General features: G+C 41.3%; 3 protein-coding genes across 4 annotated transcripts; 2 read left to right on the forward strand and 1 right to left on the reverse strand.

Moving 5' to 3' along the window:
- The first annotated feature begins 422 nt into the window (after positions 1-422).
- On the forward strand, positions 423-16,326 carry si:ch211-102c2.8 (trichohyalin). Of its 2 annotated transcripts, XM_035529757.1 has the most exons (30): positions 423-489; positions 803-904; positions 1,111-1,168; positions 1,507-1,616; positions 2,254-2,314; positions 2,696-2,818; positions 2,902-3,071; positions 3,308-3,413; positions 4,115-4,213; positions 4,815-4,899; positions 5,087-5,243; positions 5,392-5,475; positions 5,810-5,922; positions 6,124-6,316; positions 7,484-7,609; positions 7,939-8,064; positions 8,292-8,477; positions 8,642-8,704; positions 8,787-8,882; positions 9,016-9,117; positions 9,629-9,787; positions 10,131-10,238; positions 10,532-10,764; positions 11,339-11,465; positions 11,581-11,664; positions 11,796-12,007; positions 12,304-12,330; positions 13,515-13,590; positions 14,277-14,495; positions 14,782-16,326. In XM_035529757.1, exons 3-30 carry the CDS (start codon positions 1,114-1,116, stop codon positions 14,854-14,856), a joined length of 3,375 nt encoding a protein of 1,124 aa, XP_035385650.1. In that variant the 5' UTR covers positions 423-489; positions 803-904; positions 1,111-1,113; the 3' UTR covers positions 14,857-16,326. The 2 variants fall into 2 exon arrangements, with proteins under 2 accessions (XP_035385650.1, XP_035385651.1); XM_035529758.1 differs by lacking the exon at positions 7,484-7,609.
- ccdc117 (coiled-coil domain containing 117) lies at positions 15,449-19,409 on the reverse strand. The gene is made up of 6 exons (XM_027010621.2): positions 19,294-19,409; positions 18,547-18,719; positions 18,118-18,168; positions 17,650-17,925; positions 16,993-17,136; positions 15,449-16,753 (listed from the first exon to the last, which is right to left on the reverse strand). Exons 2-6 carry the CDS (start codon positions 18,684-18,686, stop codon positions 16,504-16,506), a joined length of 861 nt encoding a protein of 286 aa, XP_026866422.1. The 5' UTR covers positions 18,687-18,719; positions 19,294-19,409; the 3' UTR covers positions 15,449-16,503.
- An 89-nt stretch (positions 19,410-19,498) lies between these two features.
- Positions 19,499-27,543, forward strand: tcn2 (transcobalamin II). Its single transcript, XM_027010620.2, has 10 exons — positions 19,499-19,794; positions 19,890-19,963; positions 21,410-21,590; positions 21,854-22,023; positions 23,247-23,399; positions 23,735-23,907; positions 24,380-24,554; positions 24,735-24,915; positions 26,034-26,152; positions 26,339-27,543. The coding sequence occupies exons 2-10, from the start codon at positions 19,906-19,908 to the stop codon at positions 26,398-26,400; spliced, it is 1,272 nt and encodes a 423-aa protein (XP_026866421.2). The 5' UTR covers positions 19,499-19,794; positions 19,890-19,905; the 3' UTR covers positions 26,401-27,543.
- The last annotated feature ends 359 nt before the right edge of the window (positions 27,544-27,902 follow it).

The raw sequence follows: 27,902 nt of genomic DNA on the forward strand, positions 1-27,902 counted from the left end.
ATACAGCATTCGAATAGAAATTTGATAGGCGAATTATTCTTGGGTGATCTTATGGGGAAATCCACAAGGAATTAAACAGTCTTCAATTTAATATACACTATAATATAGTGTATTTACCTCTGTATCAACCTGCTTACCCCGAAATTCCTATATGCTCTAACCTATAGCCTTTTTACTGTCACCCCAAGATTTTTACTGACCCCAATTCTGGCTCCACCGCTAAATATGTCTGCAGGCGTCAACGTGTGGCTTGCTAGTAAACATGTATGCCAGTGCGTTAGATTACAAACTGCCTTTTGAAATTGGCATCTTCCACCAGAGGCTTTTTCCCACTTCGAAGCCACGGGGCGTTTGGTGGGACTGTTGGTTGCTAGGGAGCTGTGGCGCGTGCTTGGGTAAATGTCAGTCAAGTTTTTGCAGTCCTGTCTCAGGCGTCGCGGGACCTTAACTGGACTTCTCATTTAGCTTTTAGCTAGACCCAAACGGACTGTGAGTACACATTTATCATGATTTGTTGGGTCAAAACAAACGTGAACATTGTTTATTTATTTTTATGCTGCTATAATGCGATAAATGGTGTTATTAACGGCACGGAACTCAGCAACAAATAGCTGAAATAGCTTTTAAACATGCACACTCATTCAGCTTTATTCTGTGCACATTAATTTAGCTTGTAAACGTTTGTTTTCAAGGTGTAGCCTAGTATTAACACGATACATTATAGAACTCTAAGGCATTTTCTTGGACCCAGATGTTAATTGGTAGTGGAATTTATGAGGTTTTTTTTGTTTTTTTTTTGTAGACAGGATCCCGTAGCGTTTTCTTGCGGGTCCCCTTTTACTGTTCCCTGGGTAACAGGCCATCAACAGTCGGACCAGCTTCCCCCAACTGCCTGCTTCAGCAAGTTAGCTAAAACAAATGAATTAATTACCCTTTAATTAGTTTTAAAATATTTATTCACTACATGAAAGTTCGTTGGGTAAAATAAGTTGTCTGAAGTTGTAAGTTAATGTTGAGAAATGCAGTGGAAGTTTCAGCAGCATGCTTTCGTAGCTTCACCTCGTAATGTGCTTTTTAAAAATATTTTATTTTATTTTTTACATATTGTAGGTAATGGAAGATGGAAAATATGAAGGAACTGATGACACAGATGAGCTGCTCTGTACTGGTCTGAATGGTTACCTCAGCCTATTACTCTAAGTCTGGATCAGTCTTGTGGGTGTGGGTGTGGGTGCATATGTTTTATCTTAGCTTTAAAAAGTTTGGTTTTAGATCAGCTTAAAGGGGCTGTCTGTATACAAAGAACTGGCACGATTGTTTAAGGTTCCATAACCGCTTAAAATAATTCATGATGCCTCCTTGTTAATATTCCACGTAAGTATTGTGTGCTGCACTAGTTTGTGGTTTTAAAGGCTGACCAGAAGCACAAGCTTTTTCATCACAACAACAACGGAGTGCCTTTTCAGTGATGCATCTTTATCTTTTTTGCCTGTTCTCTCTTTTCAGATGCTGAAGGAGAGGAGGCCAGTGATTTTCATCTCGGCACAACTGTTCTCTGCCGAGACCACTGCGATCTCCTGCTGGATGCCATCGATGATCAGCTCAGTCAGCTGCAGGTCAGAGAGGAGGCCACACAGACAATACTTGTCATTTGTTTCTTCTTGTACCAGCTTTACAAACTTAACAAACTGAGGAGGGACCTTTGAAAAAGTGCATTACAGATACTTAAATGGGTAAATGTTGATGCTCTAAAAACCTTCACACATCACACAGTAACAAACAAACTCAACACTAAAGTGAAAATGATACACAACTGAGGTGCTGGGAACCCAATAAACATGCATATTCACATTTATGCTGTTCCAACACAGCTGACTCGCCTCGTACTAACCCGTTAAGGAAATAACACAATACCCCTGGTTCCTAAGACCTGAACTAACCCTGTGCACGACACCCCCCTCTATAACAAGATGATCAAAGAAATTTCTTTCATGCAGAAGATAATTTGTTTCAGTCCCAGAATTTTATTAGCATGAGGATCCTTTTGAAGGATATTATCTTACATCACTCCTTTGTACCAGATAGACACCAGCAGAGAATCTGATCATTTGACCAACATATTTATTAATATTAACTTGTACATTTGCAAGAGTTCTCATTTTTAGTGGGTGAGACTAAAGATAATTACTACAAAATGAATTCCACAGCCCTAATTACACAATTTAGTTCTTTAAAACTCTGTTGTGTATTCAGACTCGACGTCATGGCCAAACAAATGGAGGAAACGGCAAGACAGAGGATATTCTCCACGCAGGTAGGCCCAGGGCATCTGAGGGTCATATAAGCAGATGTCGATAGCTGGTGCCATGCCATGGGGTCCAGTGCCGTGCTCAGCATGTTTTCGTGCTTCTCCCTTGTAACAAGCCTGATTCAGCTTACCAAGCAGGTGTGAAACTCATGAGATGAGTGTTGCTATGCAGAAAATATGCTGAGCTTGCGGTTCGAGGGCTGTGATTGGAAACACTGCCTTTTGTTTTCTGAAAATTCTGCAGTATGTCATGTTTCGATTACTTTTTGAAAATAAACATTTATGAGCTAAATTAATTTAGCATTATTTTGTTTGTTATAGGATATACCATCTGTTTTTTTTTTAAATGGTCCTTTCTTTTTTCTATTTTGCTCTCCTTTTTTTCAGTGCATCTTGAAAGGAGTAAGTCTGTGAGTAAAGACACTGGCCTGGGCACTACCAACCCTCCCACTGATAAAACAGTCTCCACGCCCGATGGGTCAATTTCCGATCCCCTGGACAAGTGCACAGGTAAGACAGACCAATAAGTATTCCAACCCTGGGAGCAGGGCAACCTGTTATGCTGAATTACTGCTTGTTTTCTGCGGTTATAGAGGCCATTAGGAACAGAATAGAGGAAAGAGGGCAGCAGGAAGGACACAATGAGCATTTTGGACTATTTACTGCCACCTCCTGGCAGACAGTGGGAGCTGCAGGATCAGGGGCCTCCAGGAGTGAGCAATGTCTCTGGAGACTGGAACGACTGCTGGGAGCTACCGATGGGGTGTGTGTGTGTGTGTCAGTCATTTATTGTGAATTTATGTTTATTCCCTTTATATTTTGTCATTATATTAAGACATTTGTTATTAAATATTATTTAATAACAAATGTCTTAATATAATGACAAATAAAGCATAAATAAAAAATAAATAATTTAAAAAGTGTAATTTTCAACACAGAAATAACAACCTTCTAAAAAAGTGCAAAACACTATAATAATGGTAAAAACCATCTTAACAGGTAGCAGGGCAGGAGGCAGAAGAGGAGAGTGTGTGCACTGAGGACTTCAGCTCAAGATTCAGAGATGTGATGCTGGAAGTCCCAGAACCAAGTGCAAATGGAGCGGGTATGCTGATCTCAGATCCGTTCCCTGTGATGTTTTAGGTTAGGACAAAGGGGATTGGGAGGTGGAGACTGGTCTCAGTTTAGCATAACATGAGCTTGTGCCCAGGATTGACCTAGGCTACAGGCCTGCTTGGGACTACACTCAGTAATTCAGTCTGCTTGGTCACTAATTGCTTGGATGTTACAGAATAACAGATGTAATGGAACCGGCTATTAACTGAGCTGCACTGACAGTTATCCACCTATAGGAGGCATGCTTTAAATAGAAACCTGAACTGTACCTTTATGAAATCCTGCTTTTCATTTAGAAGGGTGCAGTAATCACTTTTATGTGAAAATGTTTTCTGTCAGTTGGGGGGGCTATAGGGACATAAAAACATATTTGAGAGATATGTATACAGTGAGTGTGACAGTTTGACCACTGATACTGTACTTCTTACTGAAGCCCAGATGATTTACAGTTATGACTGAGTACAATTTGAGCATTTGATGGTTAAGGGCCTTGCTCAGGGGCCTAACAGTGGTAACTTGAACCCACGATCTACCTATTACAAGTCAAGCACCTTAACCACTGAGCTACCACTGCCCATTACTGTGAATACCGTGCATAAATACTCATACCCAGACTCCTAGCATGTAGCTCCTAGAGTAAAACTAGTTTAACTCAGAGCATGATGCAGGTTGTTGTCCATGCTTCTGTAGGAGTTCCCCTGAGGAGTTTGGACTTGGTTACCACAGACAGTGATCTAGATTCTGTGTGCATGGAACGGGTTCAAAGGCATACCCTGGACAACAAGACAGGTTGTTTGTGTTTGTGTGTGTGTGCGTGTGTGCGTGTAGTCTTGTGTATGTGTATGCATGCATGTATGTATATTTGTGCATGGGTACAAGTGCACTTGTGGAATGTTTCTGTGTTTCTGTGTGAATTTTCATAGGTAATTTTGTATTAAACATATAAGTGATGCAATAAGCATAATAATCATAATTGTAATAAACATGCAAGAGACTTAACCAAGCAGCTCCACCTGGGACACTTAACACCTACTGCCTGACCTCCTGCCCCATTGATTGCAACAAAATGACAAATTTTCTTTGGAAGATGCAAAATCCATGAATAATATTCAGATTGAACTGAAGCTGGAGAGAAGCAGCTTGTGACTGGGTTTAAGAGCAGCCCAGTAATGTGGTTTTGACACACTGAAATGCTACAACCTTCTTTTATCTGTGTGTCACATGCTTTAGAAGGAAGGCAGGCAATGTGACCTCTGACCTGAGTGAGTGTTACTCATGTGGAGGAGCCAAGTTATATATGACACAGGTCATAAGCAATGTTTTATGAATCTGGATAGGATTTTACAAGCATGGCAATTAAACTTCTCTGTCCACTTATGTAACATTACAGTATGGGAAGGGTTGGGTCAGAATGGATCACGTGTGGGAAGGCCCAACTTAACACACACTCAACAGCATGAAGATCAAATGATCAGGTAGTTTCTACAATCAGCATGGAATCTTTATTATCAGATACCTTTGGGATACAAACTGAATCAATAAAAGTGAGTCCCAAAAATAGTCGTTCTTTGTGTATGCTGGTCTGTCTTTCTCTTGGTGTCTCCCTTTATTTCTGTCTTGCTCTCTCTTTTCTTGCTCTTTCATTCTGTGTGTGTGTGTTAGCTCTGATGATGAAGGGGAGGTGAAGGGTGAGTGTGTAAGACACTGCAGAATGCTGAGCGTGCCAAACAGCATTCAGCGAAGGAAGAAAAGGAACCAAAGCCAGAGGAACAACTCCACCCCCGCTACACCCTCTACATCTTTTACACCCTCTACGCCTGTGAGACTGTGCACTTCTTACATGGGCCCTAAAAAACTGGGAGCTACTGAAATCTTGATTTTGGTGTTTTTTTTATTGTTTTTATTTTATACATGTTATTAATGTGTGTGTGTGTGTGTGTGTGTGTGTGTGTGTGTGTGTGTTTCAGAGCAAAAGGAAACAGGATGGCAAGCTTAGAATGGATTGTAGTGACACAGAATTGTCACTTCTTGAACTTCACCAGAAAAAAGCAGTACATAATACACAAGCACACACACACACACACACACACTCCATGCTCCAACATTGCTTTCACTGTATTATTCATTCCTTATTATTCAAAGCCAAGTGTATGTTACATACACACTAAATATAGATGTAGCTTTATACATTTGATAATCCATAGATTGTGAGAGATGCATGTGTGTAGTGGGTACTGTAAAGCTGTGTTCGATGAGGTGTGTTTGTTTAGTGTAACACTATTCAGTGAGGTGTGCAGTAAGAAGCTGCATTTGATGAGCTGTGTGTGTAGTAGTAAGCTGTGCTTGGTGAGGTGTGTGTGTTGTAAGGCGGTTTATTCTCCCCAGGCTGTGGTGCAGATGGTGCAGAGTCTAAGGGTGGAGCTGGAACAGGCAGAGAGAGAGCGAAACACTCTATACATCAGCTTGTCTCACAGCAGAGCACACACTCAAGTCCTCCGGTACACACCACTCCCTCCCACAGATCCACACACCTTCTCTGCACGATTGCTCTCTTCACACTTTAGGACAGCGTGTTGATTGCACAATATAACAACAACTGAGTTGACCATCTCTCTTTTGGGTATGTTTGTGTGTGTGTGTGTGTGTGTGTGTGTGTGTGTGTGTGTGTGTGTGAGCATGTCTTTGCATGTGTGCTGTAGGAGTGAGCAGCACAAGCTTAAGGTTCAGAGAGACTCCTGTGTTAAGGAGGCCAGGGATCTGCAAGAGAACCAGGTTGCCTTACAAAAACAAGCAACCACTTGTAACCATGGTGCCAGCCCTCACAGAACCACCCATTACTATGACTCCAGCCCTCATATAACTGGATGTTACTATGACGACAGCCTTCACAGGGTAACACAATACAGCTTTATTCACTGTATTGAAACCAAGAGAAAGAGACAATCTAACAATCCCATGTAAATTTCATTGCCTCCTGTATTACTAATTTGACCTGGCTTGGTAGTCATCGAATTTTAATCTCAGTAGGTGTCATTTAGAATGATCTGAAACTGACTACTTTAATTCTCAATAAGCAATTACATTTTAATTGAACATGCAAATTCGTCTGCAAGACCAGATCTTAGAATAGGTGGGATTATTATTAGTAGTCGTAGTTGTGTTTGCGTCCATTCACACTTCCTGCTATGGCACTATGGAAACTGTAACAAGATCATATGCACTTTGGTGACACCAAAGAAACATTGTATTACTTCTGCAAAATTTAAAAACACTAACTAATAATCACAAACAGCTGACAGAAACAGCAACATTGCCACTGGCCCCAGCATTTTAAGTTTGAGCAAAACAGTTTAGGAAAAAGGACAAGTTTGCCCTACCCTTCCACTCTTCCTGCTACAGTGTTTTCCCTTTTCATACTATAGTCTAGAGATTTGATTTGTTTGCCACTGATGACACTGTTGTTCATACCCATGCTTTCTGTTGATCTCTATAGCAGTTTAAGGAGCAGTGTTTGCCAGAGCTCGCACCCAGAGCCATGTCACTTGTAGTCTTCCTTTTGATGAGCGTTACTTTAACTGACATGAATGATTGAGTGAATAAGCTGAAGTACAAATGCAGTTAAGGGCACCGATTGTACCGTGTCCAAAGGAGCATAAGTCGAGCTCATTCAAGAAGGGGAGGGGTACACACTTTTACCTTCTTAAAAGATTTGCTAATGTATTCATCTGTTCAGACTGACAAATTAATCAATTGTGCAACATCTGTAGAAAATGCTCTGTGCAACCGTTGTGTGCACAATAGTGTGAATACAGTGTAACACAGGATTTCTGCAAAAGTAGATTTGTGAATAAAGCACAAGAAAGAATTTGTGTAAAGGTAGGTGACTGGTGACTAGTTGACAACTTGTAAATGCTGGGTGTCCAGTGCCTCACTGTGAGACCACACCCAAATTGATCTTTTGGCTTCCTTTGTTATTGTTATCTATACTCATCTGTCCCATCTCCACCGTTCCTTCATGCCTCCTTTCTTCCATTCCTCCATTTCTTCCTCGTTTCTTAGTGTGTAAATAAGAGATGTGTGGCAGCGTTGGAGAGGGAGGAAATGGATCGATTGGTGGATAGTGCCAAATCGGAGCTCTTCTCAGAACAGCGGAGGTTCAGACACACACTGGACTGCCTGCAGGAGGTACCCCACACAGCCAGCTGGTGCCAGGGTTAGGGTTGGAGTTAGGGATAGGAATTTGTTTCTTCTTTTACTGAATGGTGGAATCAGAGTAAACGAGTCTTCATTTTTAAACTATAATTAACACAAGCAAGTTTTGCTTGGTTCCTTCGGTCTTTTTTCCCCCATTTTTCTTCTTCTGTCTCCCTTCCTCTCTCCTTCTCTTTCCCCTTCTCTCTCTTATGCACACACTTTCTCATTCAGAAATCATCCTTGCTAATCCTCCTAGACACTTGACACCTTGTCTAGTCAGACACATGGTTGATCTCTCTCTCTCTCGCTCCCTCACTCAGAGGCTGGAAGAGGTGACACAGGACTTGGAGCAACAGAAAGAGGTCAACAGAAAACTAAGAGAAAGATGTTCCCATCTGGAGGAGAAGCTGGCTACAGCTGACAAACACAGAGAAGAACTGCAGGACGTTCGTTTTTTTCTCTCTCGTTTATTTTGTCTCTCTGTCTCTGTATTTCCCTGCTTCTCTCTGTTTTTCTCTCTGTTTTTTACTGTTTGTGTCTGTCTGTCTCTTTCCTTTTTGTGTCTGTTCCCCAGCTTTCATTTGTTTTGTTTTGTTTTTTGTTGTTGTCTGTCTGTTCTGTATCAATCCTTCAATCTGTTGGCTCATTCCCAGCCTTTGCATGTGTTACCCAGTCTGTGCAGATTGAACGGGTGGAGCAGGGCAGGGTGGGGGCCCTCGAGAAGATGGTTGCCCAGAAGGAGATGCTACTGCTGGATATGCAAGAGGAGAAAAGCTCCCTTGAGAAGGAGCTCAGGGCCAACCGAGAGGAGCACAGCACTAAGCTGACTGCAGAGCTTGCACACCTGCAAAAAGAAAAGGTATTTGCGAAAAGACATTGGACATTCTTTAATTATAACATCATGTGTGGGGGAAATAAAAAACTGAATGGCTGAACTGGAACCTGGAGACAGAAAGACTGAAGTAATCAGCTCTTAGGAAGGTAAGAGCGTCCTTTATATGTCTTGTATTCGTGTCTTTGCAGGAGCAGGATATTGAGCGGTTAAGGTCTCAGTGGACTTTGGCTCACGAGCAGGAGATGCAGCTGGTACAACACAGACAGAACACACACCAGCACTCAACACCACATGACTGTATGTACGGTAATGGTTAACTGTGTATGCGTCCAGGTCCATCATCAGGCACACGAGGCAAAAGTAGCAGCCCTCAGGGACCAAGCTCTTACACACACACGCAGCACTGAGTCCTTACACAACTGCATCAAGGTCAGAGGTCACACATCTGACTTAAAGCTATACAGTATGCACACAGTTATAAAGCAAAATCCCTCTTTCTCTCCCTCTCCACCTCTCTGTTTCTCTCTCGTTCTGTCTCTCTTTTTCTGTTTCTATCTCCCAGATCAAGGGGCAGGAGGTAGCAAGACTACAAGAGTCTCTAGAGCAGCAGCAGGTGATGCTGAGGAGGCGAGAGGAGGAGCTAAAACGAGAGACTCAGGAGCAGGTTACCTTTCCCCACCACCATCCCATAATAATCTTCCCTGTCAGCCCTCACACTCCTCCTCTGCTCTGGGAGGGTGAAACTTCATCTGTAACATTACACTCCTCTACTCCTCTTTCCCACTTGGTTAAAATGTGACCTCTTGCGGTTCTTCTTTTGCAACATTATTACCAAATAAAAAAACTTACTTCATGTGCAGAACGGTTTACAATGGTGGTTCCTTATCTCATAAAGGGTTTGATAATTGGCTAATGTAGATATGGTAGCGGGCCAAAGTAAATGTGAACCGTCATCAGTGGATACAAACTGACCTGCCTCTTTGATGTATCTGTGTATGTTCTCTGCCCCACATCTCATCAAATGAGTTTGTGATATGTGTGTGTATATATAAATATATATATAATTAATTTTTAAATTTTTTATTTTTTTTCTTTAAACTCAAGGAAATGCTAAAGAGCTTTGGGGATGAAATTTCATTGTAATTAACTATTAAGCGCTACGGACCTGCATCCAGGTAAACAGGGCAGTAGCGCGAGAGCAGAGGAAATGGGAGAGGCAGATGGCAGAGTCTCTCAGAGGGCAGCATGGGATACTGGAGGAGAGAATGAAGGAGGTGGAGCGAGAGAGGAGGACTGCACTGACTCTGCAGAATAAAGCCCTGGAGCTGCAGAGGGTGAGGAGCAGGACCCTTCCATGACCCTCGCAGCATTCTTTACCCCCACTGCCAGTTCCATTGCCCTGCTCCGATGCACACAGTTCTGTTTAATACAACAGTGCAGCCCTAAATGCCACACACTCCACCATATGATTCACTATCTGTTCTTTCAGGAGTGGTTTCAAAACCAACAGATCTGACATTTAATTAGAGGTCTTTTGGGTGATTTTGCACACCTCCTTAAATGTCAGATTTTTACTTCAATTTTTTAAATCTTAGTATTATTTCCACTGGTTAGCTATTTGTTTTTCTGTTTACTTGTTTATTTATTTCTGCCTCCCCTTTGCTTTCTCTCTTTCAGCGTGTAGAGGAGTTGGAAAGGGAGGCGTCTGCACAGACAGCTGTGCTCCAGTCTCTCAGAGACGAGCAGCAGGCAGAGTTAGAGGGACTACGAACCCACCTGCTGAAGGTGAGCAATCGGTTTACTTCCCCAAGAGGCTTGCTTTCCTTTCCACATGCCTTCAGTTACACTAATAACCATTGAATCATACATAGCCTGGTTCCCTAACGTGGGTTGAATCGGGTGATTCACCATTAAAATACTTTTAAATACCTAGCCTTAAACCTGTGTATAAGAACCTGGGGCAAGCTGAGCCCCATAACCAAGGCACAAAAGTCCAGTATTCCCAAACTCAAATGTAGGGCTGACTCTGGGGTAAGCAGGCTATTGTGTCTTCTTTGCTTGTGATACAATGTAAACAGAAGGCTGAGAGCGAGGCCGTGCTCTTGAAACAGTGCGTGAAGCATTCAGAGCAGGAAATCCAAGACCTCAAAGCAGCGCTTGCGGAGTCTAGGCGGTGCCACCAAGGGGCAGCGGCGAGGCAGGAGCAGCAGAGCAGGAGCTGGGCTCAGGATATACGAATGGAATGTGTGTGGCTACAGGAGCTGCTGAGAGCCAATGGCATACCTGCAGACACTAAACCCCTCTCACACAGGTGAGCTTGAAGACCTGTAAAAACCCACTTTTGCACATGGCATTTTCTGAAGAGTCTTGTAATGCAACTATAACAGTAGTGCATAAAGCGAAATGTGAAACTATGTGCAAAATGTTTTTTAAATAATTGAGTTATTGTGCCCACACAATTCAAGCTGCATTGGAAAGGTGAAAGGTGTTTGTGTGAGTGTGTGTATGTGTGGTTTATGAGGTTTTAACTTGGAAAAAATGTTAAAAAGGTCAAATATTTTTGATAAGCTTTAGAAGAAAAGGCACCAACAAGGCATTTTCACCCAAAGAACTGCCACTCACTGGATATTTTCTTGAACCATTTTCTGTAAACTCTAAATGGTCTTTTTCAGACCATTCTCTGTAAACCCTGCAGATGGTTGTGCATGAAAATCCCAGTAGATCTGCAGTTTCTGAAAGACCAGCCTGTCTGGCACCAACAACCATGCCACAATCAAAGACACTTAAATCACCTTTCTTCCACATTCTGATGCTGTTTCCAATAAAGTTACGGAGGAAGGTATATTCTATGTCATTGTTTGTGGGTGCATGTGTTACTGCTGTAGTGGTACAGTGAGTGAGACCCTGCAGGTGCTGCAATTGCTCAGAAATCCTCTCCAGGACCTCATCACCAGCCTAAAAAACAATATCACCTCGCTTACGCACACCACCCAGCAGCTCAGTGCAGACAAGGTAGGTACAGGACACACATGCACACATACATACATTTAGCACATTTTTCTAGCCTAGACAGAAATGCATTCAGCAACAGTCAATCCAAAGTTCTAGGGGTGTGTGTGTGTTTTAGGAAGTAGATCTGCGTCTGCAGAGAGAGCAACTGACAGCAGAGAAGGAGAGCGCTCTAGACTCTTTAAAGGAGAAACTCATACAGGTGTGAGCCATTCCTGCCTGAAACACACACACACACACACCCCTGATGTAGAGCTAGTACCATTTGCGTTACTGCCTGCTCGCCTGATGGTGTGTGATTCTGTGTGTGGGTGTGTATTGTTCATTCTAAAGGAGCATATTGAGGAGCTGAGCTGTGTGAGCAGGTTACGTCTGCATGAGGATGATGATGATGGTGGCAGCATGGCTGCGAATCTCCGCAAGCAGTTGAAGGCTAAAGATGAAGAGCTCAGGCAGGTGCAGAGGTACGTGGCGCATTGGAAGGAGAAGACTACTGCACGACTCGCCCACAGGTTTGAGGAGGAGCTTACCTCTGAGCTGGAGAGGTGAGGAACACACACAGACACACACACCAACTCTTGTTGAGTATCTCATATATATACATTGACACATGATCTGTGGCCAAATTTGTTCAGGTCAGAATGACATTTTCCACTTTTATATCACTTTTATACTCCCAATTTATGAGTCCAAGGAATGTTTATTGTGTTTTCTGTGTAATGAAACACAAACACCACACAAACTTAAACTGCTGCTATCGACGGCATATCATAAAAATGTCAGGAGTAGATATGACACTTAAAGGGACCGGCTGCTCATGCCTGTGCTTTGCTGCCAACAGATGGAAGGTAGACTGGTTTAGGAGAAGGTAAGAGCAGCGTCGCCCTGCAGAAAAGGTTCCGGGGTGCATGTCTCTGGCCCTGGAGCTCTACCACCCAGCATAACTCAGTTTGAACACACCTCTAATATTCAAATACTACCAAAGACCTTGAATAACTGGATGATGTGTGTTAAATTATGGTGAGAACTAAACTTTATTGGAAGGTGGTAGATCTCCAGAACCACAATTGGGCACTCCAGTGTTAGAGCCTTAGACCTTTTATGTAGCAGACATCAGCATGCTGACCCAGGATCAGCTCCTCTTTAATCCTTAAACTGTATTTAAATTGGTTTGTTAGATTTTGAGGAACAAAAACAACTTTCATCAGCAATTTGGTTATTGTGATAACTCAATCCATTAGTTTTAGAGACTAATCTATTAGGCCTCTGAGACACTAACAATTTGCTATGGTGCAGTGCTTCCTGACTCAGTCCTCTGGGACACCAGACGAGCCCCCTATTACTCTTAACTCCAAATGTGCCCAAACCCCACAGTCTGAACACTGAAATACCCTATATAGGTGTGCTGAATGCTGGAATAAAGCAAAAATGTGCTTTTGATTGTTTGAGGTCCCTAAGGAGTAAATTGGGAAACTGCTGTAGAACCTCATGTAAGTGTCTGTTGAACTAAACTCATTTAGTGCATCTCTGACTGACTTCTAACACTCTGGCAACTGTAGGTCTGACTTCATCTTAGTTGTGTATGGCCTGATTACTCATGTTATCTTTGGAGTTCACATGTGATATATACCCTACTCTTGGCTGTTCCTTATTTCCTGCTGCTTGATTTACAAGTCCTGGTTTGTGTAGGTGTTGGTGACCTAACCTTTATTTCCATTGTAATGTTTCAGCATTTTCTATCTGTTAGTAAATTATGTACATAATTTATCCATATATCCAATTTTTGAAAGACCCTGCAAGCTGTTGTATAATCATACTGTCTGAACTTTATAGGTTATTGCTTGTAACAGTCATGATTTTACCTCCTTTGTGCCTCCTTTGATGAGAAATCTCACTTCATGTTTTTACATATTCTTTATTTGTCTGTTATCAGATTAATATGCTTACGAATGCTCTTATGACAGCATATTAATGGTAATCGCATGTACGAAACACCAAGAACACGCATGACCATTTCTTTTTAGTTGGCACTACTATGTGTTGTGTGCTTAGAAGAACTTCCAGACCAAGATCAGAGCAACAGAGGAGGCTGGATCAGCTGGAAGGGGAAACGAGACACGTGACTGGGGTAAAATCCCCGGGCACGCAATGTACACGTCATATCAAACAAAAGAATAACCATAATGTCCAGTGTAAGGGAGCCAGTTTCAGAGGCACAAATTAAAGTGAAATCTCCCTGATGTTGATGTTTGTTGGCAGTGAATGCTAACTGTTGGATTTCAGCTGCTATTGTGCTAAAGGGACCGTGTAAAGCAAATCGCAACTGTACAACTGTGGTTGCCTTTTAGAGTAAGGAATTGATTTAAGCATGGGATAGAATTTTGGTGTACTTTACGTTAACCCTAGCCAGATCTCTTTTACTTTAAGCCTACCCTGAGCTAATGTTTGCAAACTATAGCTTGCACAAACAGACTCTTTAGTGTAGTAATACTTTTCAATTTTAAGTATTGCATTATTTATATAATATTCATCTAGAATGTTATAATCATTTACAAATTTTCATTGAAAAATTGTTTTTTTGTTTTGTTTTCTGTTCTGGTTATGTTCATACATAACCAGAACAGAAAACAAAACAAAAAAAACAATTTTGGCTAATTACTTCTAGCTAACATTGTCCTGTCTGGTATCAATAAGCACACAAGATTAACAGCCCATTGTCACCATTAAGAGTGTGTGGGAGGGGACTGATATATGGTTAATTTACATATTGTGTGACATATGCATTTTATCATTGTTCTGCTTGTCCTGCTCCAGGACTGTTGTGACAACACAGATGTGCACCCGGCCTCCGCTTCCTCTTCTAGTGTCCCAGACACACCCAGAAGCCAAGACCTGACCTCATACAAACTGCTACGCCACCTCCAGTGCCGTATCCGCCAGCTCCAGGCTGACAGCCAGATACGCACACCCAGCCCTGCATGCCTAATCCAGGGCAGACAGGTCACGGACCTGGCCGGGTCCTACCTGGAGACGGTACGTCAACCTCCACTTGGCTTGCTTATGCTGTAGGCAAATATACAAGAGTGTAGTAATAAGGATTTTAAGATTTTCTCACTGGTTCAGTGGTTGTGCTATAACTAATTCTATTCCTATAATAATAAATCCTAATAATTCTATTCTAAATTATTCTAAACATTAAATAAATGTAGTAAAATAATTTCCCTTCCAAAAAATCTTGTTTGTAACTTTTTAAAAAAGAACTCGCATTTACAATAGCTACATTTTCCAGTTTTTCACATGGTTTTCCGCTCATCTCTAGATTGGCCCAGCACCAGAGAGTTGTGTCACAACAACATTCCAAGAACAACACCCTGCTGATGCCTATGAATGCTAATCCTTGAACTTTGACCCCATATTACATCCGTTGCCAAGCCTTTTCCAGAGATCGTCAGGTTGCTCATTTTTCAGTGAAGATCGTTTTCTGCAGATGTTTTATAGCTGGACCGAAAATAAAAGAACGAGGGAACAAATGAGTGGTAAAAGGAGTGATGGAGTTAAAACCCTTACTGTTTAATGATTCAGATCAGATCATTTTTGTCTTCACTGTCCTGTAACAAAAATCTGGCATTAGTGTGACTAGGTCTGTCATGAATGGACCCGACTGAGCACATTTACATTGTCACAAGAATCACTTCAGTGTGCCTTAACAACATGCACTCCCATGTTAGAAGTGGAGCTTATCACTTAACTTAAAATTGTATTAAATGTAACAGTGCCAAACTGTGGCAGATGCAGCTTCCAGTTTTAATAAAGCTCACATATAACTGCATAATGAGTCTCTGAAGGATCCCTTCCTTAGCAACGACTCCACCTGTAGACTCCATTTTCCCCTTTGGACCAAATATTACAGACCATCAAAAATAGTAACAAAATTAGCTGAGTATTTTTATAGAGCGTGTTTTTGCTAAATAAACACAAGTACTACATTTAAAAAGCATTATGGTTTTTAATATATAAAGGAAAAACATAGAACTTTTTACACAGGCCATTAATGCTTTTGTCATGGTGGTGGTTCAGGTAAGCAAAATAAACACCCCCCCCTCAAAAAAAAATAAAAAATCCACAACCACCACCCTCAAAACAGGAAAACAATGAGGAATGAAATGAATATCTATGTGATTTGCACTTACTGTAGGCCAAAGGTGAAGTACCAAGTTTGTACATCACCTACTACATAAATGCTTGCCTTTTACCTCATTAGATCATTTGGTGAGGATGTAACTAATGGTGCATATATCATACCACACAGAAACTCATGCCCCAAATGTATTTTTCCAAATGCATCTGAACCTAAAAATTGTACAGTAGCAATGCAGCTAATGCACTTCGACCATGCATTTAATAAACTGTAAGGTCACACAACATCCAGCATGAGTGTTAAAGCCTGTTATGTTGTCTATAAAGCCCATACGTTGCTGAGGAACAGCACTGCTGACGTTATCAAGCAAATAATTATCACTCATTATGTATAACAATCTTTGTCTGGACGTATGGCTAATGAGTAAGAGCTAAGCTTAGATCAGTAAGGAGTAATACTCATTCTGGAGCGGGAAGGAGGTCTTCATTTAGTCTAAAGACAAAAGCGAAGATGTGATAGTTGTTGCAATGTACTACTGCCAGGCATAGTCTATGTATTCTCTATGGTCCTAACATGTTAAAATCTGTTTTGCTGAAAATGAGTACTCAGCCATGCTGTGAGACCATGCTTCTATGTGCATATTACATGAAAGAGCATTATGGTCCCTGTTGCACAAATTCATTTCTGTGATGACCAAAATACTGGGAGGAAAAAAAAAAAAAAAAAGTGGCATCAAAATCACATTTCATTTCGTCTCCCATCACCTCATCTTTGTAGTTCAATACCTTGAAAAAAAGCTTCATAAAAATGCTTCATTTTGGCAGAGATGAAGCAATCCAGTACTGTTGTCTGTTCTATTAGGTCACAGTTTGTCCCAACAGTGTACAAAAAGTCAGCAAATGTCTATAGTTCCATATCCTCCTCCACCGTGCTGGAGGTCACCAGGGGGCAGTAGGGACCACTGAAGGACTGTTCCACTGACCTTTTGGGCTGCGGCTGTTCAGAAAGGGGGGTGCTCGAAGTAGGTGTGGGCGTTGGTGTCTGTCTACACACAGGGTATTTGCGTTGCTGTCTTTGGAGAGAGTCTTTCAGCTGTTGAGTGACTGGGTCCTCTAGAGGGCGCCATAGCACCAACTCCATACAAGAGCGGCTCCTGCAGAGACAAAGACGACAAAATGAGTACTCAATTCCCTTTGCAAGTAAACACACGCACACGCGCACAAACACGCACAGCACAAAAATCGAACATTTGGGATGTGTTGGTGTTTGAGAATGACAAGTTGGTGTCCACTGGTCTGGAAATGTTAAACCTAACACAGAATGTACTATTTTGAGAGGTGACATTATGACTGTATTATGACTAACACAGTAACTATGCAGGAGTGCACTCACACAGACTGTGCTACTGTATGAGGGAGAATGTCACAGAGGCCACGCTGAAGCCCTTCTCTCAGGCTGTCGGATAGCACCAGTACTGGTCTACGGTGCACTGGCTCCACGTCCAGATCCTCGTCACTGTCATCCTCCAGAGTGATCCTACACACACACACACACACACACACAGAAACATTTAACAATCATTTTCTCTTCTCTTCCATTTCCCAGGCAGGTAATCAAAGGCTCAGGTGCTTTGGATTATGGAGCAACACTAAACAGAAGACTAGTGCCTAGGGTGAAAGGCTACGGCTACAGCCGTGATATTGAGAGTGTTGGCATAATGTGTGAGTGAATTATTTTGTTTGTTGTTTTTTTTAATTATTATTTGTGGATGTTCCTATTTATTTGAACAGTTTCACCCAGATAATCAGTATTAACAAGCTGATATTCTAAATTATGAATAAATTAAAAGCACAATGTCCCTGGAGGAAAACAACCTAATAACCCTGATTAAACACAAACCTAATTAAGATAACAGAACATTAGGAATCCATCCAAATCCATACTAATAACAAGGTGTTTTGTGTTCATCTTGAATTCCATTAGCTGTAACTACAAGCCAAAGAGTGATCACGTGTCGACATTCACTCACTGGCCCCGCCCATCTCTCACCTATCCTCAATCTCCTGCAGCTTCCTCTGGGCCGCCTCCACCTCCATGCAGCAGCCCTCGTTCTCCAGCCTGGCTGGGGCTAAAGAGACAGATGGGAAGGCCTGGCCCATGTCCTGCGTGCTGTGACCCGACATGAGAGCTGTAGGACTGGGCTGGGATGAGGGGGAACAGGAGGTTCCCTCCACTTTCCAGCCCTGACTGGCTTTGTGGCACATGTTCTCCAAAGGGTCTGATCCCACCACTTCCATCAGCTTTTGCCTTTTGGCACTGCAGCCTCTGGAAGAGGAAGCCAATCGCAATCAGCAACACTGGTAAGCACCAGTTATCATACACTCTAGAAACCAGACCAAATCAGAACGCATGAAGTAAAAACCTTAAAAGCCACGCAGAAAGAAATTTTACAGAAGCACACCGACTTACCAGCCAACCAAATTATATATAATATAGAAATACATCATAGTGGCTTACTCATCATCTGTCCTTCTCCTGTGCTTCCTCTGACATCTTCTGTCCCAGCTTCTGAGGTAAAATAGAGGACACGAGATCCAGTTAATTTCAGATCACATATAAATCTGACTTGTAAGCAAGGCTGCCATACCAACATAGCCACGTAAAGCCAACATTTCAGCATTGGCACTGTGCATCTTTGATTACCTTTATCGTTTCTACTGATACTGCAACAGTAACACTAGAGCACTAGAAAATTGCATAAAGGCAATGTACAACACCACAGAGTTAAAAACTGAAGAAAAACTCACAACTCTGTGCACGTTTGCTAATCAACAACGCCCTGGTACATATATCTACTCTTGCAGTGAAATGCACAACACGACTAGCTCAAAGCAACCTTAGTGCAACCTGAACAATGGCCACTGAGTGACCTGTAACATTACTTACGAATTTGTCCCCGTAAGATGGCGTGAACCACTGGGATGGCCCTTCGACACTCCCATATCGGGGACAGTTAAGTGCGGAAGAGTCCCGTACGTTGAGGGCAGATACCCAAGATCACTGCTTCCAGCGCTGGCACTGTGCATCTTTGATCCCCTCCGCTGACACTTACATCTGAGCTGTAAAAAGTGCAAAAACATACAACATAGGCGAAAGTAATCACCGCATGTCACAACGTCTATAAAAATGAAGGACATCATTTACAGATAGGATGCAACCTACTGCTAATGAAAGTGCATTATGTTAGCTAACCAATACGGCTATATCACATCATATAGTTGGTTAATATTCGACTTTTTTGCATAGTTAAGTTTACAACAAAGTGCTCTCATGCAAGTCAGTGAGTGAGCTAGTGAAAACAGCGTGTCACAGTTATGGGCTTTACGTCAGAACGTGTTCTTGTGAAAATGCATAAAATGCGACTATCCGGCAAGATAACTTCGATAATATCCTTCTGTCATTTACTTAGCTAACCTAGCCATCTAGGCAGAGTACAGTCCCTGCTTCGGTGCAACCACCAAACTTAGCCGACTAGCTAGCCATCTTTGAACTCTTTGGGCCATAATACGCTCATCGCCAAATGACGAATGCAAGATGCAAGTTGCAGACATGCTCTGATTAACCCTGATATCGATATCACATAAAACAGTAGTCATTTATTTCGCGTGTAAATGCCATGAATATGTCACTTACCGTTCATGCAGTTTACGAACCCAGCTAGTTCCAATGCTTAAGAGAAACGTGAGGCTTATGAAAATGTGACGCTGAACGCAAAACAGTTGTGGGTCTGCGTGAACTGAGAAGTTTCTGGCGAGAACGCATGTAAACGTGGGACTTGTAGTCCGTTAATTTAGTACTCCTCATCCGGGTATCGTTATCAAATGTAAACAAATTCACATGGCAAACACAGATACATGGATATTATCGGTCGCTCTTGAATGTAGCCTTCTGCTAAGCTTGGTAGCGTTATACAGATAGCAGAAGCTTGTAACATGCGAAGATAAAACAATAACAATAATTCTACAGACGTCTGTTTATGCTAAAATCTGCCCTTGTTTTTTTCATGTCCATTTCCATTAACTCCGCCTTTGTTAGCTAGTCATGTGATAAATGGGAGATAAGTTTAACTTTTGTGTTAGACACTAGTGTTACAGTTCCGTCGTCCATTCTGTGGCCCTGGTGTGCGAAGGAAATGTAAGTCTTGGGACAAATAAGTCTGTTTTGTTATTCCCGGGTTTACTACCAATTAAGCGCCTGTACTATACTTAGTGTTTGATTTTCTTTTGTAGATCAACCCAAGTGAACATGATTCTTTTTGTTGCGGTGGCGCTGATTGCTCTGACAGCAGGAAAGACGGCATGTGGTATTAAAAATTACTGCATTAAATGTATTTTTCTCTGACGCTATGAATTCTGTATTTATAAGATGTGATTCAGAGCAACTAATTCATTATTGGAAACTCATCTAATTCAGTACTTGAAGTCTAAGATGGTAATACAATTATGTTACTTAAAAACTGGTTTACTGGTGAAATGAGGTAAAATATTTAATTACAGATTTAAAATATCCTATGACCTTTGCATTCATAGACTTATGTAGCCTGGTTAGATCGCACTCAGTATATTAAATTCATTTTGTTAGCTGTGTCAAAGTTTGTACAAGGCATTTGTATAAATGTGCAGAGTTCTTAACTACATGCATCCTCTTCCTCTTGGCCAAATAATGCAAGATTTTGGGCTATCTTACCACAGCTATGCAGACAACATTTGGATTTACTTAGTCCTCAGACAACTACAATCCCCTCAGCTCTCTTTGTAAGTGCCTTGAGCACATCACTAAGTAGATGCGTCCTGCCTAAGGTAAAAACTAAGCACGGAGAGGTAGCATTCAGCTATATGCTGTCTTTGAATGGTACTATTTGTCAGGGGATATCAAGAGTGCATAACATATATACACTAGATGTTTTTAAGTTGAAACTAAAAGTTTCCTCATTTGGCCAGTCTTTCAGCTCAGCTTAAGCACTGTTCCCTCAGATCCTGTAGCACTGCACTTTTCACTTTTAAGCACAGTTTTCTTTTTTTTTAATTTCTGTTTAGTCTATATATGTTTAATCATACTTAAATTAATTCAGGTTTTATCTCTTTAATCTTTAGTTAATTTAGAGAAATCAAATTATAGTTCATGTTTATTTTATTTTAATAAATTGTATTTGTAACATTTTATTTTAATTTTTTGGCAAAGACCTTCCCAAGGTTATGGATCTCAGGATGTAATAAGATTTAATAATAAATCTGCTATTCTCTTATTCTATATCTTATGTGAAGCACTTTGAATTACCACTGTGTATAAAAGCTATACAAATAAACTTGCCGTGCCTTACAATTTTGCAATAATGGAGCCCTTTTGGGCTGAAACATTTTTTCCTCTGTACTTTGCTTTTAAGAATAATGACCATGGACTGCTGTACTGCTGAACCAGCAGTGTGAATCAGTCATATGTGAGAGGTCGATGAACCCATTGACATTATAGTGAGCATTCACTCGTAAATCCTTAGGGAACGTTTATTAGGACATAGCAAAATACTCTCACTTTGGCTGTTTATATGACTCAGCTACTTCTCATGCCAAGTAGGAGAAAAGGGTGTGAAAAGGGGAGAAAGAGGGAGAAAAAAGCATGTTGGCATCTCTGTCCACATGACTGTGGCCCATCCCAGTCTGCTCTTTACTGCAGTGTTCCTGTTTGAATAGAGATTCTGTGTATGTGTCTTACTTTCTATTCGTGGTTTCCTCTTCCACTGCCCCCCTCGCAGCATCAGGAGACGAGCTCCTCCTCCAGCTGAATAAGGAGCTCCTGCAATCCACTGAAGCATCAGGTTCTCTGCCCAACCCCAGTGTGCATATCGCCCTGCGCCTGTCCACCCACCACAACCTGCTCAAGGAGAGCCAGAACCTCAATCAGCTCAAGACCAAACTGCATGATGACATTCAGAGGTAAACAGCTCTTGGATGCTGTTTCTGTCACACTTGGCTATGCCCAAAAAAGCTCCCACTTAGAAAGCTATTTAATGAGTACGTATCATTTTGGTACTCGATATCACTTGAATAATAGTATCCAGTGCCCCTTATTGTGACTTTAAGCAGTCATCTGCCAGTGATGAGGCAATGCCTCACATCCCTAATGAAAACAGAATCCCCTCTGCATCTTGGTGTATAATCCTGTGTGTGGTGATGGGTTTTGTATCACTTCTTTTTAGCTCTATCAATGACATGAAACCGGTTGTGGGCCGTCTGGCCTTGTATGTGCTGGCACTGAAGGCTTCCTGCCAAGACCTGAGCAGCTTCACGCTGTCTGTGAACGAGATGAGCGAACCCCTGCTCACACACCTCAAGAAGGAGCTGGAGACAGAGAAAAGGAACATTGCATGTGGGTCATATTTTATTATTATTATTATTGGTGTTTGTTGTTATATATTGTCTCTCTCCCTCAAACATTGAAAGATCTGTGTTTCCTTAAATATCTCATGAATCTGTCTAGTTTTTCAATCCCTTATACAAGATCAGGTTGGCAACAGCAGCAGTAGTCATAGATTAATTAAAAAAAAAAAAAAAAAACACTTCCCTTTACCCTTTCCAGCTGTCACAGTTTGTAGATGGACAGTGACAAATGTTTTCAAGTTAACATGTGCCAGAGTGCCTGGAAAGGGAGAGAAATGGAGCTGCGCATGATTCAGAGCTTACCACCTAATCTGTGAAACGTTATAGCATGTACTCATGAGCCTGTATTGAGGAAATTACTGCTATCAACATCACAGGATACATTTTGAAGTGTACACAAACATTAACTGCCTCTTCGAACCAAATGGCTCAAGAAAGTGGGTGGTGCCTCTTCTTGGACCAGGACAATGATGTGAAATAAATTGCTGAAACAAAACTGTAATGATTTCAGGGCTAAAAAAAGTGGAATGATTTTGACTGAACAAATCACTTCCTGAACACAAGCCTTAAACCTAAAAGCCTCCAAAACAATAAATAAAGAAGGACTATATTATCAACTTGGCAAAGATATCTGTAGGGAAGCTACCATGTTTCTGGTGATATCAGGGGATTATAGATTTCAGAAAGTGTTTGATAGCAAAAGATTTACTACACAGGGTAATTAAACATGACATTATGTTCATACACCTGATTACTTTTACACTTTCAGCAGACACTTATCCAGAGCAACTTGTATACATTGCTCAGTACACAGCATGTAAATTCTCTGGGAACTCAACCCATGACCTTTGTATTAACAGGACTTTGTGCGGTGAGGTATATGAGAATTGTTTCATCGGGTCCGCTGCGGACTACGTAAAAGAAAATGTGCTGTGATGTCACTATAGCACTATAAAGATAATAATAAATATTCTCATATTTAAGAAAGCCCCGTTTTCATTGTTACATTTCGGTTCCAGCCTCCTCGAGAGCTGAAGCAAAATATAATGTTTGTTAATTTAAAATGTTTTGTTGCACACATCTCGTTCTTAGATCCACCCCAGTCCTACAAGTTGGGAGGAGCACTAGCAAAATAAACTGATTCATTTTCATGTTTTACTGTTGTTAACTCCACTGTTCCAAAGGTTTTTTTCTGTTTATTCTTTTCCGCAGCTAAGCAACGACCCAAAACCAACTACTACCAGTACTCTCTGGGTATTCTGGCTCTGTGTGTGAGTGGCGTCAGGGTCAGTTCCCACATCAGCCATAAGCTCATCCACGCTGTCCAGCATGGGCAAATCAAGCATGATGTCTCCTTATGTATAGGTGAGTTTATCAAATTTACCAGATTATACAGTTTAAACATATTTTATATTGTATTTAAGTTGCAATGACATCCCTCACCCCTGGGTGTTTAGAGATTCTGCTTCACCCCACATAAATGTTTAAAATATATATGTTGTGCATTTGATGTAAGTGTGATGTGTCATTACAGAAACCGAAAAGCCATATAATACTAAGGTCATCTTACCTCTAGTCTAGAATGTTCAACTTGATACTGAATCTATCATTTTAAAATGTTCTTTTGTTGTATGATGCCTTTAATTATAGGGACATGTAGTACAGTTTATAAGCAGGAATCCCTTTTTTACGCTTCTTAGACTCACATGCGATGGCAGGGATGGCCCTGCAATGCCTGAAAGATGCTAGAACCACAGTGAACAATGAGGCAGAGCTGAACAAGGCTCTGGCCACCATCAAAAAGAAGCTTCTGGAGTCTGAGCGAGCCGACGGCCACATGGGTAACGAGTTCAGCACCGGACTGGCTGTTCAGGTAAGCGGTGGGGTTCAGGTGTGTCAAGATTTCTCTGCAGTAAATGTGCTCCTCTGGGCCCCTCTCGGTCATTACTGGTCAGATCAGAAATGCATTTAAATGGATGGAAAGAGACTATTAGCTGTGTCATTTTCACACTTCATAGAGTGTAAATACTGCAGCTTAAGTAGTTTCATACCTGAGTAGCTTTGAGTTTTCCTTTCGTTTTCTGAGTTTAACAACTGAAAATACGGACATTGTGGTGTATTACTTTATCTATGTTATTATTACTTTGATCTAAAACCTACAAAAATCCAGCATTTGAAGAATAAAATTGTAAAATGCATCCTGATTAAAAAAAAAAAGCGGGACAGCTTCTGTCACCAGCACCCAGCATTTCTCACTGCATACCCTCCATGTCATGGAGCTAAGAATATTTATACAAAGTTTTCAGCAAGCAGAATGTCATCAGTACCTCCCCTACATATTTCAGGCCTTGTTGGCAATGGGCAGTTACGTGAAAGAGCACGCCAACTCTGTGGAAGCTATGAGGGCGGATGCTAGGAAGGGCACCTACCACAACCCTATGGCCATCTCCCAGATCCTGCCAGCACTCCAACAGCGCTCCTACCTTGATCTGAAGAGCAAGGATTGCCACGACGAAGACGGTGAGGACAACTAGCCGCACCCACAACCCCAGCAGACCAATTCAAACCAGTGACATTGCCAAATAGAAATGGAAACATAGTGGGAAATCCATGAGAGCTCTGGCAAAGTGCCTTGTGATTAATGTGAACCTAATCTAATGTCTGTTTCATTTCTGACTCTGTTTTTTTTTTCCTGAACAGACTCTCTCATTTGGAATGTCCTTCCTGTCCAACCAGAAGTTCAATCCAACGTCCTTGTGCATGTGCATGTGGAGGTGGTGAAAGCCACTGGCTTGATCTCAGACTTCCTGGTAGACGTTCCCAGCGGCTCCTCATTACTCAAGGCCCTCACACTGCTTCAGGATCAGCAGATAGGCTTCACGTTAGTCTCATTTTTGAGTATTTAAAAAAAATTATAAATGCTAACTTTACTGTCAGTAAATGAAAGCTAGAAGGGTATTGAACTTTGTAATACTGAATTCTGTGATGATGGTTTCAATAAGCAAAATAATCAATCAGGCTAAACAAGCACAGATCTTTTTGAAGCCTGTTGTGAGCGTAGGCTGGATATTGTATAAAGAGTCTATGGTTGTGAGCATCCTGGCCAATATCGGACAGATCTATTCCAGATCTGTTTTTGTCAGGAACGCTAGGACACGGGTAGGTTTGGATCCAAATGCGGAAGACTTTCATGGGATCGCAATACAGGTCGGGACTGTTTGAGGAGTTTGTAGGATCAAGATGCAGAGAGTAGTCAGTCAAATCCAGGTCAGAACCAGCAGGCAGAGACCACAGTCAAACAAAGGACTGGGAGCAAGGCATAGTCTGGGGAAGAAACAGAGGTCAGTAGCCAGAAAATACAACAGGAGAAGGGAACACTTGGCATGCATACTAGGATAGCAATACATCGCAAAGAGGTCTGGGAGAATGGGAGTCTTTAAAAGGGAACAGATGGAGATGAACAGGTGTGGTACTCAGGAGAAGGTGATCTCGGTCTGGGTAAAACTAGTGGGCTGGGCCAAATTCATAACAATTTCGGGTGAATCACACAATTCAGATGATTCCACAAAAATAAATAATTTCGGTCATAGTAATTCAGGCCAGTCTTTAACCATGAAGAATTCATGAGTGCATTTTATAATTGCATATCACAGTTGTGGTATGTAGTAATATAATCACAGTGTAGTGTTTTTGCCCATATTGTTTAGGAAGTCAGAACTCATTAGCTAACACAATTCTTTTATGTAATGCTCTCTGGGGCTTTGAAAAAGTGATAATTCATAGGTAAAATATTACTTTACTGTGTTAGGTAAAGCACTGATGTACTCATGTTCTGACCTTTTCCTAAGATGGAATATTAGTAGCAGTTACGGAAGTTAACAAACTTGACTGGCGGTATTGAATGCTAATTAGAGGGCTTGTGGTGGGTGTTGTCTGTTAAAGAAAACTCGGTCAGTGATATTCCATTGAACCTGTGTTCGTTTGCCCTCTGTGCTATAGGTTTGAAAAGGAGGAGAGTCTGTGGGGGCCCTTCCTCAGCCGAGTTAACGGGGAGTGGGCACGTCAGTCTGACCGCAGATACTGGAAGATTTCTTCAGATGGCAATGCTTTGAAAGAGGGTTAGAAACACACAGCATCTCGCAGTAATTTATGTATAAACACACAGTCTATACAGGCCTGTTCATAAACAAATTAGCACATACTACATTAATAGTAATAATGCCACAAACCTGTTTGAGGCATTAAAAGTTAAACTATAGTGTGAAATATTGTATCCATTCTCAAAGCTACACTTTTCTGACTAGGCATGGGGGATTACAAGATTGATGCAGACCAGAAGATCACAATCAAGAACATTGACTACTGAGAGCTCCAAGCGGTGCCTGATGACGATGGATTTTGAAAAGACAGGTTTAGTTTATTTTAACAATAACAATGTCAAGAACCTCAGTGGTGTTTCCTGGGAGGTTCACAAGAAGCTAATTAGTAATACGAATCAGAATGTCCTTTGTGCTTTAGTGTTTTATCAGATTAGTTTTGGTAGGAAGTGGGCCCTTCTGCACTGTTTTCATGAGAAAGGTGTGCAAGAAAGAATTGGTCAGAAATGGTAAGCCAAATGCCATATCAAGTCAAACGTAATGCACACAGGCCCACCAAAAGCAAAAAGTAAACAATGCAAATTATGATCTCATTATTGTTTTAATTGAAGTTGATTGGGGACCTTATTTAGTTCTTACACGGCCATTCTGAGTGAACATTGATGTTTTGGGTAGCAGATGAAGCAGAATGCCGAACCTGTGCATTCTCCGTTTTAAAAGAAGTGAGCAGGTTAAAAGTAACTCTTATTAAACAACACAAACCATCAAGACACGCTGTCACAGATACATATGACACATTGAAGTTAACTAACATTCAGGTCACAGTTACACATGCAGCTTTTTGTAGACTGGCTTAGATACAACCTAACTGGTAGTAACACTCATGGAGAGCCCCCTCGTTTCCAGGCATGCAGCAGCCCACCGTGTAAAGCTGTCCACATTAAGTGAATTTGTTCGTTTTTACTCAACTCTGTAATCTTGTCCTAATTTACCAGCAAGAGAACCCCAGTTGGCAGTGCATGAAAAGTACCTACTAGAAAGGTAGATCATTCCTGAAGTCATTAATGCACTTACCTAGCCGACCACTGTTACATAGATAAAATTAGCATATCATACTAGTTTAGCTATGCTATCTATTTAACAAATATACAATTTACAGGAGGCAAAGATTATTTCAGCCAGACTCACAAGTGTGGTATTCACGTATATAAAAAAAGAGACCCTAATCTGAAGAAAGGGTCAAATATTAAATCTCTGAACCTTCCTTTTGTACTAAAACTATTGCTGTCTTATATTATCTGTTAAATAACAATGAGTGAAATTATACAATTGCCGCTGTCAATGCCGCTGAAGAGTTATTACAATTGTCACTGATCAGAATCAATAAATCGCCTGCTTGTACTCCTTATGAACACGTTATTCGTTATGGAATTGTTCTAGGACAATGGGCATAACTTTGCTTTGAAAAGGGCTAAGGAAAAGAATGCGGACCGAGTGCAATCAATGCATCTGCTCATCAGATTCGTGTTCTCTTTAAGAAATCAAGTCCTCGGGCACGCAAGAAATCTATGCTTGGACATAAGGAAAGAGGTTCCCGGAAGGTTTTATGGCCATTGAACACTTATTTAACAATGCAATAAGTATCAGCACTGTTATTTAAAAATATTACCGCGATTTCGGATTGTGTTATTAAGAACATAATAGCCTACGTCTTTTACTGACTAAAAGAGATTATATATTTATTGAAAAAAGTATGTCAAGTGATGGAGAT

The sequence above is a fragment of the Electrophorus electricus genome, chromosome 9 (genome assembly GCF_013358815.1).
Source record: "Electrophorus electricus isolate fEleEle1 chromosome 9, fEleEle1.pri, whole genome shotgun sequence".
NCBI lineage: Eukaryota > Metazoa > Chordata > Actinopteri > Gymnotiformes > Gymnotidae > Electrophorus > Electrophorus electricus.

Excerpts from the sequence above, each read along its gene's own strand:
- si:ch211-102c2.8 (XM_035529757.1), top strand. The coding sequence starts at position 1,114 with ATGGAAGATGGAAAATATGAAGGAACTGATGACACAGATGAGCTGCTC. Across the intron at positions 8,705-8,786 it reads ACGAGCAGGAGATGCAGCTG|GTCCATCATCAGGCACACGA; the intron begins GTACAACACAGA and ends GTATGCGTCCAG. Across the intron at positions 12,008-12,303 it reads CTTACCTCTGAGCTGGAGAG|ATGGAAGGTAGACTGGTTTA; the intron begins GTGAGGAACACA and ends TGCTGCCAACAG.
- ccdc117 (XM_027010621.2), bottom strand. The coding sequence starts at position 18,686 with ATGCACAGTGCCAGCGCTGGAAGCAGTGATCTTGGGTATCTGCCCTCA. Across the intron at positions 17,926-18,117 it reads AGGAGAAGGACAGATGATGA|AGGCTGCAGTGCCAAAAGGC; the intron begins GTAAGCCACTAT and ends TTCCTCTTCCAG. Across the intron at positions 17,137-17,649 it reads CTGCAGGAGATTGAGGATAG|GATCACTCTGGAGGATGACA; the intron begins GTGAGAGATGGG and ends GTGTGTGTGTAG.
- tcn2 (XM_027010620.2), top strand. The coding sequence starts at position 19,906 with ATGATTCTTTTTGTTGCGGTGGCGCTGATTGCTCTGACAGCAGGAAAG. Across the intron at positions 19,964-21,409 it reads AGCAGGAAAGACGGCATGTG|CATCAGGAGACGAGCTCCTC; the intron begins GTATTAAAAATT and ends CCCCCCTCGCAG. Across the intron at positions 26,153-26,338 it reads TGGCAATGCTTTGAAAGAGG|GCATGGGGGATTACAAGATT; the intron begins GTTAGAAACACA and ends TTTTCTGACTAG.